Raw genomic sequence first — 15300 nt, 5'->3', positions numbered from 1 at the left:
TTATATCCTGAAAGTATATCCTGGATGTACTTTAAGTCGCTTTGGATAAAAGCATCTGCTAAATGCATAAAAAAAAAAAAAAAAAAAAAAAAATTATATATATACAGTACAGACACACACACCTACTACAGATACACACCTTCTCATTCAAAGAGTTTTCTTTATTTTCATGAAAATTGTAGATTCACACTGAAGGCATCAAGGGCTATTTGACCAAGAAGAAGAGTGATGGGGTGCTACTTTCACACAAGAAACTCACTATCACAATCGACAACAATTCAAACATCAGCACCAAAATTCTGTTAAAAATCTATGAAGTCACTTAACAGAACTGACCTTTCACACAGCTGCATTGCTGAGCGTCTGTCGTATTTGACCACTTTTCTTACCACAAGCTAATCACGATTTTTCAAAGCGTCCTAAACTCAAAAAGATGTGAAGTGCAGATTTTGTATGCATTTGTTTTCATGAATGCTAAAAGAGACTGCCAGCCTATGATGCCTTAAAATAGTGTCTTTATAGGCAGAAGATAATATGTTGAGTGCACAAAACAATATGAAGAAGAAAAAGAACAACATCAACAACAACAGTGTCAAATTATTCAAACGTACGAGGTGTTTCAAGGTTGGCTTTAATCACATAGTTTTCTTGAGAGACAAGGACATTTATATCTATGGACTAATGGACAACTGTCTCGTTTTGGCCTTATTTCCATAGGAACTTGGTACTTTGCTTAAAAAAAAACCCTAGTCATTTGCTCGCTCAACTTCAGCCCTGTTCCCTTGAACCAGAGACAGCCAGTGAACCATTGCTGAGAAGCATAAAGGTGTAATGACAGGGAAGTGATGTTTCATCAAAAGCAAACGGGACTATTTTGCTCTATTAGCTAAGTCAAAGAGGTGAGTCGGTCTTCTACAGATCAGCGTTTTCTGCTCTGCTATTCTACACAGCACCATATCAAAAGAAAGAATATTTTATACCGCCTTTGTGGATGAACACAACAACAAAAAAAACTTATAAAATATGACTAAACAGTAAATTTAGTATAATTACTGATTTGTTATTTATATGACAGACTGTAGATTTCAGGAGGAAAATGTTACAAGGGAACTGGGTAAAGCATTAGGTATGAAATCTAGGTTGACAATGCAAAGTCCTGATTTAGATCACTATAACTGCAGTGGACAAAGTCAGGACAAATACGAGTTCTAAGGCCTGTTCAGGATAGGCCTGAACAGACGCATTTATAGATGAAATATGTATAGTTCAGGGTCAATGAGAATCTTAGAGGCTTTTCAGTATGCACAGACACTAAGAGAAAGGCCTGACTCTTTGAAAGGAGGTTGGACACTGAGCTCTTTTGTAAAAGCACAAACAATAGCTGCCTCATTTCTGCCTAAATTACCCCACATGTGAGGACAAAAGCTAGAGCTGTCAGAACAGTAACGCACAACACCACTGAATGATGGAAAAGTTTAGTTGTCGAAAATAACCGAACGGAAAACTGCAAGTTATTTACATGTTTTTATATATTCTATATCCATTATCCACAGAACTTCCAACAGCCTGTAATGACACATATTTTATTGCAGCCACTTTTCGCATCACATCTATAATCAGCTGAAATCTGAGGTGCTCTCATATGACATGCCATTCCGCCTTGGACCATATTGGAAGGTGTAGAAGATTTATCTACTGTTAGGCAGAGCTGAATTTTCAGAAACCATTACTCATGTCTTCAGTGTCAAATGGTCCTTCAGATCATTCTAATACGCTGATTTGGTGCTCAAGAAACATTTCTTATTATAATTATTTTATTTTTTTGTGAAAATGTAATATTTGTTTTTTATATGATTCTTTGATAAAAATAGAATGTTCAAAACAACAGCATTTATCTGAAATAGTAATAGAGTTTTGCAACAATGTTTGGAACCAGTTTGAGGCAACAGAGTTCAAGTTCTAATTTTATGAACGTTCACATTTTGTGTTGATAAAATGAAAACCTGTTCATAATAATAATAATGATAAACAACTTGTCTGTTCATATCGCTACTCAAGTCTTTCAACAGAAAAAATAAATTAAACAATAAATACTTAGGATTCCTCTACACTGTTTGCAAATATAAAAAGGACACTAAGAGTTTTCAATTCAGAATACTATACTGACTGATGCACAACAACTCCATTTTTTACAGCTCAGCCGATACAGGAATAGTTAACTATTTAGAATATAATCAGGTTGTGTGAATTGCATAATGCCACCAACACTACTGACTAAACAAATTTAATTGAGAACACAAGATGAATGCAGGATGAAACATTCCACTGAAAATTACAATCAATTTCACTTAAATGTTTGTATATCCAGTTTGTATAAATGTTTGTGGTATCCAGACAGAAAATTACAGGAAGTGGAAACAGCTTGGCTATTATTTATCATGCTAGGACAGAGCCTGGGACCTTCACACTAACATTCCTACAACCTATACCATAGATGAGATTATAGGCAGGGCTCTGTGGAGAAACCACAGATATGGCAAATGAAAACTCAGACTAAAGAACAAAATATAATTTTCTTTTTTACACAAGTGCGCAGGACAGCGTACAGTGCAGAATAGTACACTTGTACTGTACATGCACCACCCGATTTTCTAGGTCTCACATGTGCTTTTAATTATTTTTGCAGTAATCAGATGTTCCACAAGGAGGCAACACTGTCCCAGGCCGTTATTATACCGTAGAAAACAAAAATAAAATAATTACAGGGTTTCTGGTATTGGTTTGATCTAGCTTGATCTTGATCTTGATCTGAATACTATCCATCCTAAAAAAAAACCTCTAAAAATAAAAGTTAAATCAAAAACCAAGTCTGTATTTTGCCCAGTGCATCATACCAATAAAGTTTGAAGTTCTGAACTACTTGTCAAGACAGAATATTATGAAAAAATCAGTTTTTGTCTCGGAACCAAGCTGTAGGCAGTTGTTGGTGGGTGTTTAATAGCACAGGAAAACAATTTTTTATTATTATGCCAAGATCTGGACTACACTTGTTTAAGGTAAGCTGGGCTCCACTTCATTCATGTCAAACTTAGAAAAACAGACTTATTGTCAGGTAGGTAAGCCTGGGAACTCTCCTCTCTTTACAAAGAGCTTAAGCTGGCTGAAAGTGATACGGTGGCAAAAGGGACTGGCAATTTGTCCCTGGAACACAATTAAAGGTCTATTAGACTATAATATTGGTTTCTTTCTCTAGTTGGAGTTGTTAACTTATCTCTAACAGAAAATATAAGTTCTGAACAGCAAAGCTTTGCAGAGACCTCGACATAACCTGAGTTGTTTTCTCGTTATCATGACTTAATTTTCTTGTGATCTCGACATAACCGGAGTTGTTTTCTCGTTATCATGACTTAATTTTCTTGCGATCTCGACATAACCGGAGTTGTTTTCTCGTTATCATGACTTAATTTTCTTGCGATCTCGACATAACCGGAGTTGTTTTCTCGTTATCATGACTTAATTTTCTTGCGATCTCGACATAACCGGAGTTGTTTTCTCGTTATCATGACTTAATTTTCTTGCGATCTCGACATAACCGGAATTGTTTTCTCGTTATCATGACTTAATTTTCTTGCGATCTCGACATAACCGGAGTTGTTTTCTCGTTATCATGACTTAATTTTCTTGCGATCTCGACATAACCGGAGTTGTTTTCTCGTTATCATGACTTAATTTTCTTGCGAATTCGGCATAACCGGAGTTGTTTTCTCGTTATCATGACTTAATTTTCTTGCGATCTCGACATAACCGGAGTTGTTTTCTCGTTATCATGACTTAATTTTCTTGCGATCTCGACATAAACGGAGTTGTTTTCTCGTTATCATGACTTAATTTTCTTGCGATCTCGACATAACCGGAGTTGTTTTCTCGTTATCATGACTTAATTTTCTTGCGATCTCGACATAACCGGAGTTGTTTTCTCGTTATCATGACTTAATTTTCTTGTGATCTAAACATAATGAAATTTTCTTTTGTTTTTACAATGATTGTTTGATCTGATGTTGCTATAGTAACAAATTCAACTGTGACACACATGTGATGGACAAATAAAACATGCCCTCTTACTGTAGCCTATGGCGTGAATATTTCAGCAAATTTTGCTTCACCCAGAAATAAAGTCTACAATACATAAATAAAGGCTGATCAATCACTGTTGATATTTCCAGAGACAGTACACTAAAACACTGGTTGTGTAATTAACATGTTTAAATGGTCAAAGCAACACAGCGAACACAGACATAGCACCTTCAGAAGGGATGCAGAACTATTCTAAAATAGTTTATTTGCAGGCACAAGAGTATGAACATTTTAGCTACCCCACATTCAATATTACTTACGGTAGAACCAGAATGACGATGCTACCGTTTAAAGAGTGGGTATTCAAATACAGTGGCACCACCGGTATTTTGGAGCCATTGGATGAAAATGCCCAGATGTGAGCATTGAGGGCATTGATGGGTGTGGTTTTTTTCAGTTGAGATGATGCGTTTGCTATGACACAGAATATTTGCTGAAGTAATATGGCTGACGCATCGCAAATGAAATGTTTTGCCAAGAATTATTTTTCATAACGATAATATGGTAGTCCTGCGTTTCCATCTGTTAAAGACATAAATACTTGGAGAGAAGCAATATTAACTTATCCACTATATCAGATAAGTCGTAGTACAAGCAGGGTGTGATGGTTGGTCGATATTAGTCCCGCCCTTCTTCCACTGTGATTACTAGTCCGCTGACAAAAAGTAAGAGTGATGAGTGCTGTGTTTTACCCAAAGCTGAACATTCTTCAACTCTCTGAGCCAAGAAAAAACATTTGAAAAAATGCGAACAATAATGAAAATTAAAACAATATGCTAGTCTCTGGAAAAAAACACCTTGGTGGGCACAGGGCCATAGTAGTACCGGTATACTGTGCAAACCTAATACACATTGAACCCAAATTACTGTATTGGCTCATTACACATTCTGATTATTGACTGGCAGAATATCCATAAAAGTGTAAGACCGTCAAAATTACATTCTACATTTACTGATGACAAAAAAAAAAAAGACAAAAGAGACATATATTACATATATATGGAAGCCTCTTGGAATCACTTTAACAAGTAAATAATTTCAATAATAATTTCAAACAATTCTAAGTAATGGACATCATTTGTGCTGACCGTGGGGGTGGGTGAAGCTGAGAAGAGAAACAGGAGAGGGACACCCTGGAGCATTAAAACAAAGTTTTCATTTTTTCTGGGGGTGTCATTTGCGGTGGTTATCTCAAAACGCAAACACTGGTCACAAACATGATCAACTTTCTGTGAAAACAAGAGTTCTGTAGACTGAATATGAGGTGATGTTCATCACATCATTAACAATACTAGGCATCTTTGAGCCTGTGCATATGTGTTTGTTCTTGTTCTGCCAGACAAAAGAGCAGATCACAGCTCATTACCTCTTTGATTTATAATTTAGAGGTAGGATAAAGCAGTTTTAGTGGTGATGTGAATTCACTGCATGGTATTCACTTTTCTTACTATGACAAACACCTCAAAACCACAACAAAAATAACTAAAGCCAATATTATGATGGACGGAAAATTTAATTTTTAAATGTAAAACCTCTTATAACAAAGCAACCCTACAAACACATATAGTGCTGATTGCATTGGTCTGAGAGAGGAGGTTATCAGTCAACTCTGCTTTCAGTTATTTATTATTCATATCTAGCATTTGGTAAAAATAGCACCAAAGTTGAACATACAAAATGTGAAAATGCACAGCGTTTTTTATAATGTGCATCTTTTAGATATATGAGCAAGACAACCTTATAGACTCAGAGATAAGAATACCCTACTACAAATGTACCAGTGCTGGGCGATATGGGCAATAAAATCATATCTCTGTATTTTTTGGCTGATTTGCGATATCCAATATATATCTTTGTATTTTCAAAAAACAAAAATCCATATGAATGCATATGAAAACAAATAAAGTTACTGTAACCATGTAAGCCTTTATATTTATGTACAAAAAAGGGTTAAAATCACATTTCATTCTAAAATTGTAACATTACAATCTAAAAACAAAAATAAGGCTTTTAAAGCAGAAGTTAAATTCACTAAACTAAGTCTCTTTACAGCCAGTGCTATCATAAAAACTTAGGGGTGTCACGATTCTCCAAATCCTCGATTCGATTGCATTTTCGATTCTAAGGTCACGGTTCGATTCGATTCTCGATTTTTACATTTATTCTCTTTAAAGCACAGATTGTCATTTTTCAAACTAGACTTTTATGTAATATAATATCTGACCTTTGTTTGCAATGTACCACATTACATTGTCAAATTTAAAACTTTTATTAACAACATAATGTAACAATAACTTATATCTTTAGTCAATTGAAAACTTAAAATAAACTGCCATCCAGTTTCTCTTTTGTAAGTGCAGTCACAAAAGATGACATTCAAGTTCATAACAAAACAAACAAAAACAATAAAAAATGACTAAACTAACCTTCAAATATTACGATGTATCTATTTAAAAGATTAAAGATAAAACGCTTGTTAAACACTTCACTGTCATTCATTTAGATTTATTTATATATATATATATATATATATATATATATATATATATATATATATATATATATATATATATATATATATATATATATATATTATGTATGTATGTACAGTATGTGTGTGTGTGTGTGTGTGTGTGTGTGTGCATCATTACAGTCTGTAAAATATGTGTATCTCTTATTACAAGACTGCAATCTCTAGCAATCAGAAGAATTCCAGTTAATCAAGTATCTACAAAAGATCTACTCTATAAACAATGCATTAAATTACATTAAAGACAAAAATAAATTAAACAAGCAAAAGAAATGATTACTCGCATGTATCTGGTCCACTGATGAAGTCATGGGTCAAGTCAAGTGAATTATTAATCATTTTCTAACAGGCGTCGAATACTGACTTTAGGAAAAGGGGAATAACCAATGACATTTGAGATCCGCCCGCCCCACGACTGACAAAAATAAAATTGTTCGAGCGAGCAGAGGTGAGATGATCGAGCGCGAGGATGTGGGGAATGAGCATGCGCACGCGAGGGCTTTTATTGCGCGCAGAGTACATGTCACGCGCGTGTGAAAGTTTGAAATGAGCTCGCGGGCTCCCGTTTCTTCGCATCCGATTCAGTTTTCCTCTCGCGGAAGCCCTATAGCGCGCGCCAGCATCAGTTGAATGCTCGGTTATTTTTGACATTGATTTGCCGTCATACAACATGGGGGCGTGAAAGCATCGACGATTCCATTTTTTAATTCGAAGTTCGAGACTGTGACTTAATTTCGATCGATTTCGGTTTAAAATCGAAATCGTGACACCCCTAATAAAAACAGACTTACTTGTGTGATTATAATTATAGCGCTCCTATTTAATTGAGCTCTGTCTGTGCGAGGTGGTGCTCGTTCACTGAAATTTTTTATTAAATTAAATTTATGCATTTAGCAGACGCTTTTATCCAAAGCGACTTACAGTGCATTCAGGCTGTCAATTTTTACTTATCATGTATTGCCGAGGAATCAAACCCCCAACCTTGCGCTTGAGAGCACAATGCTCTACCAATTGAGCTACAGGAACACTATTTAAAATTTAATAAATTTAGTGGAGAATCCCAGAACAGAAGGCTCATGCACTTCTGACAGAAAAATGTAAATATTCCCATGGCTTTCTAACATTTACAGATGAAGGATAAACTGTTATATGTGCTATGTAAGTTATGCATTCAGGAAGAAAGCACATCTCAAACACATTAAACAGGGCAAGTAGCCTGTGTCTCAGTCAGAAGCAAATGCAGCCATTCTGTCTGAGCATATGATGGGCCGAGCCGCTTAGACTACTGTGAAACGAAACTATAAACGTATGCCTTGCCAGTTTTTAAAGGCCTTAATATGAAGCTTGGCATATGTTAAGAACAATCTGGATTAAGCACTTTCTCTGCAGCAGCTCAGTCTGTGTCCTCACAATATTTTCAGATGCGCTCATATATATTAAACTACTGTATATTGATATCAACGTTTTTGCATCATATCATATAATATGAATCACTTATAAATAAAATAATCAATATATCGTTCAAACTCGATATACCATCCAGCCGTAAAATTTACCATATTTTAAATAAACATAACACAGGTGGTCTTACTTTAACTTGATCTGAAAAAATATACTTCTGAATTGTAATGAATTGTCATGTTCCACTCAAAAGCTTATCCTGTTTTCACATGAAAACCCATTGTTGTCTGCGACTAGCACTGGCGAGGAAACCATTTCCTCTATAAATCTGTATTCCATTTATTGCTCTCATGAAGTATCAACAATATCTTTTTTGCTGTTTTTATCCACTGGATATTTTGCAAGTCTTGCCGTGAAACTGTACCTGTCACAAGCACATTAAGTTTTTGCACCTCATATTTTTGTTTTGGTGGTTAAATGCCAGAAACTGTCCACATACAGTAGGTGGCCATCCAAAATGATGGTTCTACCGCCATGCATGCCGCCGCATTTGTAAAGTGCATTTGCAGCTTTTTACTGCTGAGGGGTGCTTTAACCACAAGTTATCGTATCATTTTCGCAAATAGATGTCAGCTTTGCCTTACTGATGTGTTACATTTGACGGCTGCATTCGGGGAAAATGAAAATGAAATGAAAAACAGTGTAGTTGAAATATTTAATATTTTATATATATATATATATATATATATATATATATATATATATATATATATATATATATATATATATATATATGTGAAATATATAATACAGATGAACGTTTAGTACTTCTGAAGTTATGTGCATTTCTTAGAACGAATTCAGACAGGATAAATGTCAAGCCTATGAGCCTGTGCTTATATTTTCTCTAAGCTGCACAGTATTACACCATATTTTAGATTTAACACATTAAATAGGTTTGCAGAATTATTTATATAATATGAATTATGTGTAATATTATTCTAAAGAAACTGTGGTTTACTTTGCATCAAAGTATTAAAAGTGGTCTATTTTAGTGAGCAAGGCTACATGGATTTATGTGCAAAATGTCAATATTCTCATATATTAGGCCTATATTTTAAAATTCCTTCAATAAATCAGAATGCATTTTTGTCACCCACTACTTTGTTATTTGTTACCTGTCCTTTATTTTGACAGATAACTTCTTGGGAAATACATATCTAGGATATGGGAGGGATATCTAGGACAAAAAAAAAACAAATCCTTTACATTTAACAAATTTATCAGAACAGAACAATAATTAAAAAATTATAATTCTAATGGATACATTTTATTGCAGTGTATGATGCTTAGTTATATTAAATAAATGATAATAGTTTAAAGGAAACATAAGGTAAGGTTGGGCTCTCTTATTGTGGAGAAATCTGCTCAGTGACCAATGAATATGTGCGCGTGAGGCACCAGCGCGATCAAGCAGCTGAAACAGAAAATACTAAATTTCGCTCTGCATATGGAACCTGAAGTCTTTTTTTTTAACCAAGAATGGACTGAAATAAGCCTAAGAAATTAACTCACTATAAATTTTCAAAAGGTTTTTAAGAATGTTACAATGTTATATTAAGATTATTATTGTTATTGTTGTTTTACTTCCTCCTTTCATCTCCATTAACAAACCAACATTTTACAACTACATTCAGTTCGCAATGCGTCCCTTTGTGCCACCTGGCGTTAGTTTAGTAAATGATTTTAACACCCGACTGACTTGCAGTTCATGCTGTGGCCCTACATGTATTACCCATTCTGGTTGTCTACCTACTGTATGTGCTCCCAAACAGAGTTCTGAGCCCCAAAAAAGAAAAAAGATTAAGATAACCTACATAAAATTGGACAGGAAATTTTTTTAATTACTTTTAGAACTCGCATCATTTACAAAAAAAAATCTACATCAAATGTAAGTTGAATTTACCAGCATAAGACAATTCTCACTGATTACTGTTAATGCTACACACTGGACAGTGGGCACATCATACTAGAAGGCGTCTTAGTGGGAGGATCAATCTAGCAAACTGAAGAAACTGCTAACCACTTCAAAACAACCAGAATCACATAACATTGCAATCCGACTTACAAAAGCATTTGCATTTGTGCGTAGTTGACTTGCTTTTCAACTGGCTAGATGCATGGGGGAGTATTCAAGTTGCTCAATAATCCATTCTACACTGGATGGTGTAATCTCCCTCATCTTCCCACAGTATACACAGGCACCATTAATCTCAAACAGACAACACTACGCATGGACAGACACTGATCATATCCGTTACTTTCTGTCTTTATCCACTCAAAAAGAAAAACTCAAAAGTCTGATGGAAAACAGATCACTGATGTTGATGTTGTAGGCACACAACAGCATGTTTGTGCTGATACTCGAGCCAATAGGGATGTACAATTTGACCTTATGCACCGTTACTTCCTGGTTTAGATAAGCCAGCTCAGTCATTTCCAGTCAAATATGCCGTAACGGGAGCACCGTTTGCTCAGTTTCTCTACATAATCCATTCACAATTTGGAGAAAAGATTTGTTTGTCTAAGATGACCAAACATTCATGTATACCATTTCAGGAATGACAGAGAATCTGTTAAATCATGCCACGAGTCATTGCTATGAACAGAATGAATCATCTGACTAACCATTGTCAAAATAGAGCCGTGCATGTGCATGCAAGTGATTCAGACTAAATTCAGTCAAATAAAACTATAGCAGCAAGCATGCATTATTTATTTGTTATAACTTATTTAATTTAACTATATAGGTATTTAAATAATTCAGCATTATAGCCTGTTTTCTGGCCTTATTTATTTCTTTAAAATGACAAGTGATAAATTCCTGCACTTGCTCTTCAGTGCAATAAAGTACAAATTTGTTTTATTATTTATTTTATAATAAATCAACAGACCTGAACAAAAAATAAATAAAAAAAACCTAGGCTGTTGAAATGGCAGCTCCAGCATATGAGCTCATCTACTGCCAATTCGTGGATATAGCGGTAATTTCATTTTCATCTTAAAAAGTCTTTATTTTTCGCAGAAACACGTTTTTGGCACATATCTTCATGTCGAATTAATTAATTAGAAGGTGAACCTTTAATAATGTAAAACTTACTGCAAATAATAAATGCTTTAAAATTTTATACAATTTAAAAAAATGTGTTCATGACTATAAAAGTAGGAGACTATCGAGAATACCATTACGATGTCGTTTAAGAGATTAGCCTAACTGCATAAACAGTTATGATAGTGTTTTTTTGTCAGCATTCAAATGTACAGTTATGTGTCTGGGTACTTTCCTGGGATTACCAGACTCAATATAAAATGATGTTCTTTAATAACATGAAACGGTATGTTATTTCTGATTATTATTTACAGTGTTCCAATTGTTTTGTTTCTCAGTTTCTGATAAGAACGAGGCAGGAAAGATTACACGGAAGATTACAAGCTGTCTTTCAAATATCAAATAAACGGCTCTGTGTAGTAACAGCTGCTCTATGTGAAATCATGCACCTGATAGAATTTACCGCTGATTAGAGAACCGGCTTTACTGACGAGATGTGCATAATGATCAGCCAATCTTGATCGGCGCACCCCTAGATAAATGTGTAATTTACTTTTTCGGACCAAAAGAGAACCAAACTACAAGTTTTAACACATCGTAAAACGGCTTGGAAATAAACTTAAATAAAGTTTTACTTTTTTTACTCTATGCATGAATGAATGAACTAATTAATTCATTAATATTTCATGGGAGATTAAAAAATGCAAATCTAAAAGATTGAGAATGTGAGATATAATTGAGATCTAGCCATCAGTGACAACAAGGAGGAAAGATTGTCACAGAGAGTGCAAGTATTTAGCCAAGGGCAACAACAACAAGATAAGACACCAAATACTCTGAAAAACATATTCCAAACAATTCCATAGCAACAAACTTAGCTGAGCAAAAACAAGTCAGTTAACATAGCTGAACTGCAAAGAAAGCCTACTTGTAAAGGAACAAACAGTATTTCATCCTGATAAATCACATCATTGTCTGATGGACCTTAGTAAGCAGGAAAATACTAATGCATACAAACTGATAAAATTGATGCAATTAAAATTTTTCTTTCTCTATGGAGTATTACAAGATCTTGGTGAATAAAGAAGATCTCAGTTGCAAAGACTGTAGTCTCAAATCCAAAGAGATATTCTTTATCAAAGTTAAGACTCTGTCACGACCCTCTAAAATGGCTCATTTAAACACACCCCCACATCTCTATGTCACTATGTGGGAAGAATTGCAAAATGCTGACACAAATGTTCACGCAAATGTTACTTAAAGCAAAATACTTTTTTGATACCACAGCAAACAGTACTAGATTAACTAAGAAAGTTTAAACATGATTGAAGAGACAAGAACAGCCAGAAAAAAATAAGAACAAATAAATAAATTACAAGCATAGATAAATATGTTACAAATAAAATAAGGTTGGTAGTATTCAAATGGAGAAATGTAATTAGGGAAAATAACAGTGCATAGTGTTTACAGTATAAATCAAATAGATTTTTTTTTTCACAGCAGTTTTGTTGTTTAATGATCATTAATGACAGCAGCAGTATGCCGCTGTGCCTTAAAGACTTGATGCATGGATCTGATATGATACACATCACATCCCATTTCTTTCTCAGCTGTTTTCATTCACTTGACACAGAACTGCGTTTACATGAATGATTGTCGAGATGGGTATTGTGTCATAATTTTATGTGTATGTGTCTGTTCAGAGGATTCAGAAGAGGATTTTAACAAAAAACTATTTTAGCTAAAATGAGTCTGACATCAGTGCACTGAACAGTAAAGCTGAAGTTAAATTCAATTTCATTAAACATTATTCTGTGTAAGTTTTTCACTTCGGAACATTCGTTCACGTATTTGAGCTATAGCCTGCTGTCTTCAAACACAGACTTAACTTACTAGAGAAATGTGACATAAAATACTCTGTAAATAAATACAATATAAATCACGTCTCATCCTCTTTAATGCCCTTTGATATAACGTGTACGTTCCCATGGAAATGGAATCATGGCAGAATTTCACGTGAAGTTCACTTCGCAGTGCACTAATGGTCAAATAAGACAACGCTTGAATGCTGCTACCTGACCTCCTTACTGAAGTGAAAGTGTTGACTGGTGTCACTATCACGCGAATGCGCGGGCGGATCTCCACCAAATTCAGGGGATCCTTTCAGCTCGAAGGTTCGGATTCTCCATGCCATTATGGAGATATAGATTCAATGGTTTTCCATAGACTTCAACTTTAAAGCATTTCATTTTGATCGCCATTAGCAAACAATGGAGGTGCTGTGCTGGACAAACTAAGTAATTACACCATTTCAAGCATTTTATCTGCATTATATGTTACATAAAACCGATTCATCGGGGGGCGATATATCGGCGACAGGTAGGGGTGCTCCGATCACGATCGGCCGATCGTTAATGCGCATCTCGTCAGTAAAGCCGGTTTTCTAATCAGCGGTAAATTCCATCAGGTGCCTGATTTCACATAGTGCAGCTGTTACTACACAGAGCCGTTGTTAACTGAGAAGATGCGCAAATAAACACTGAAAATGAACGTGGATTTGCGCAGCTTCTCAGTTAACAATGGCTCTGTGTAGTAACAGCTGCTCTATGTAAAACCACGCACCTGATGGAATTAACCGCTGATTAGAGAATCGGCTTTACTGACGAGATGCGTATAACGATCAGCAGATCGTGATCGGAGCACCCCTAGCGACAGGCTCATATCGGCAAAATGATATATCAGTCGGGTACTAGTAAATATGACTGATAGTGATGAAGACATAAAACTCAAAGCGCTACTCCAATGTCATAATTTCCTGTCTGACAGTAAGGAAGGCAAAATATGTTCACTGGTTTAGAAGAGATCTGAACTTCACCTTACAGAAAGTGTACAACAATCTATGGTGAAGTTAATTTCTTTCAGCCCTGTGCTCTGTGTCTGAAAACACACAGCCATGACTATCCGTCTAGCTAAAGGGAGACTTACAACTGACTTCTACTGTTAGTAAACAATGTTAATTATAGCCACTATAGACTAAGCCTGTCCCAAACTGTAGCAATGAGCTTAATCGGTCTAGAAGGTTTTCTTGAGTTTTTTTTTTTTTTTTTTACTTTGATACATTTTCTAAAGTTCATTTTAAGGAGTATAAACTCAAAAGTGAAACACAAGTGAACTAAACTAGCAACAAAACTCCTGTCACTTGTGTGGAAAGGTGTGTAGTCTTTTATTTCGCCCTTCTTTTTTCCCCTAACACCAACTCTCAGAAACATTGCGCAATCGTCAACGCACTCCTGAAATAACAAACCAAGAGTGCAAACAGGAATTTTGGAAACAGGAGTGCAAAAACGTATAGTTCGAATAAATGTATTATCAGTCTCCAGTCCTGTTTACTCCACTCGTGAAAGCACTCGTTAAATTAGTTAACTTATTCGGGCAGTGACAGCTAGATAGGGCATTCATTGTCATTTCTTCTGAAATATCCCATTTAAAAGTCATTTTGAAAACTCCACACCACACTGTCTAATAATAATGCTGTTGTTTGAATAAACCTCGAATTCCACGTGTTTTACTGTAAACGTAGTGTATTTTTGTGTTTAGTTTCACTTTCGCACTTAGGCTCAGTCTCTGTTGTATGTTCACCCGTCCCATACTAGCTCACTTCAGCTCAAGCACAATCCGATAAAACCGTCACTTTTTCCAGAAATGAAGCAAAACCCACTTACCTTTGGTTTCGCTTAAGCAGTATACCAGCATCAAGAGTTTTAACAAAACCATATCGAGTAATTTCATCGCTTGCACATTGACAGCAAGGCTGGTTTGGATGTTAGTTTTGCGGGTCTTAAAGGCGCAGTCGCCTTCGGTGAGTGTGTATGTGACGGCTGCTGCTGTGTCTCTAACGGTCTGACGTCAGGCGCAGGCACATCGGGAAGCCACGCCCACTTCCTCTGAACGCTTTGATGAGATTTGTTGGACTTAATGGAATTTATTAAATTGGAGGACAAAATGACAGCTGTTAAAAAATATATATATTTAACTTTGGTTGAGGTTCATTGAGATGAGATGACTTTCTCATGCTAAATACTTAATAATAATTGTATTAATTATTGATGTATAATAATTTTAAGAA

General features: G+C 35.3%; 1 protein-coding gene across 3 annotated transcripts in view; it reads right to left on the bottom strand.

Moving 5' to 3' along the window:
* Positions 1-15061, bottom strand: part of LOC128016971 (disintegrin and metalloproteinase domain-containing protein 10) — an 82993-nt gene extending 67932 nt beyond the window's left edge. For all 3 annotated transcript variants that reach the window (XM_052601986.1, XM_052601988.1, XM_052601987.1), the window contains exon 1: positions 14897-15061. In XM_052601986.1, coding sequence (XP_052457946.1) covers positions 14897-14963 — 67 coding nt within the window. In that variant the 5' untranslated portion in view covers positions 14964-15061. The remainder of the gene's footprint in view (positions 1-14896) is intronic.
* Between the last annotated feature and the right edge of the window lie 239 nt (positions 15062-15300).

The sequence above is a fragment of the Carassius gibelio genome, chromosome A7 (genome assembly GCF_023724105.1).
Source record: "Carassius gibelio isolate Cgi1373 ecotype wild population from Czech Republic chromosome A7, carGib1.2-hapl.c, whole genome shotgun sequence".
Taxonomy (NCBI): Eukaryota; Metazoa; Chordata; class Actinopteri; order Cypriniformes; family Cyprinidae; genus Carassius; species Carassius gibelio.
Note: the sequence above shows the minus strand (reverse complement) of the source record. Positions and strands in the feature narration are given on the sequence as shown.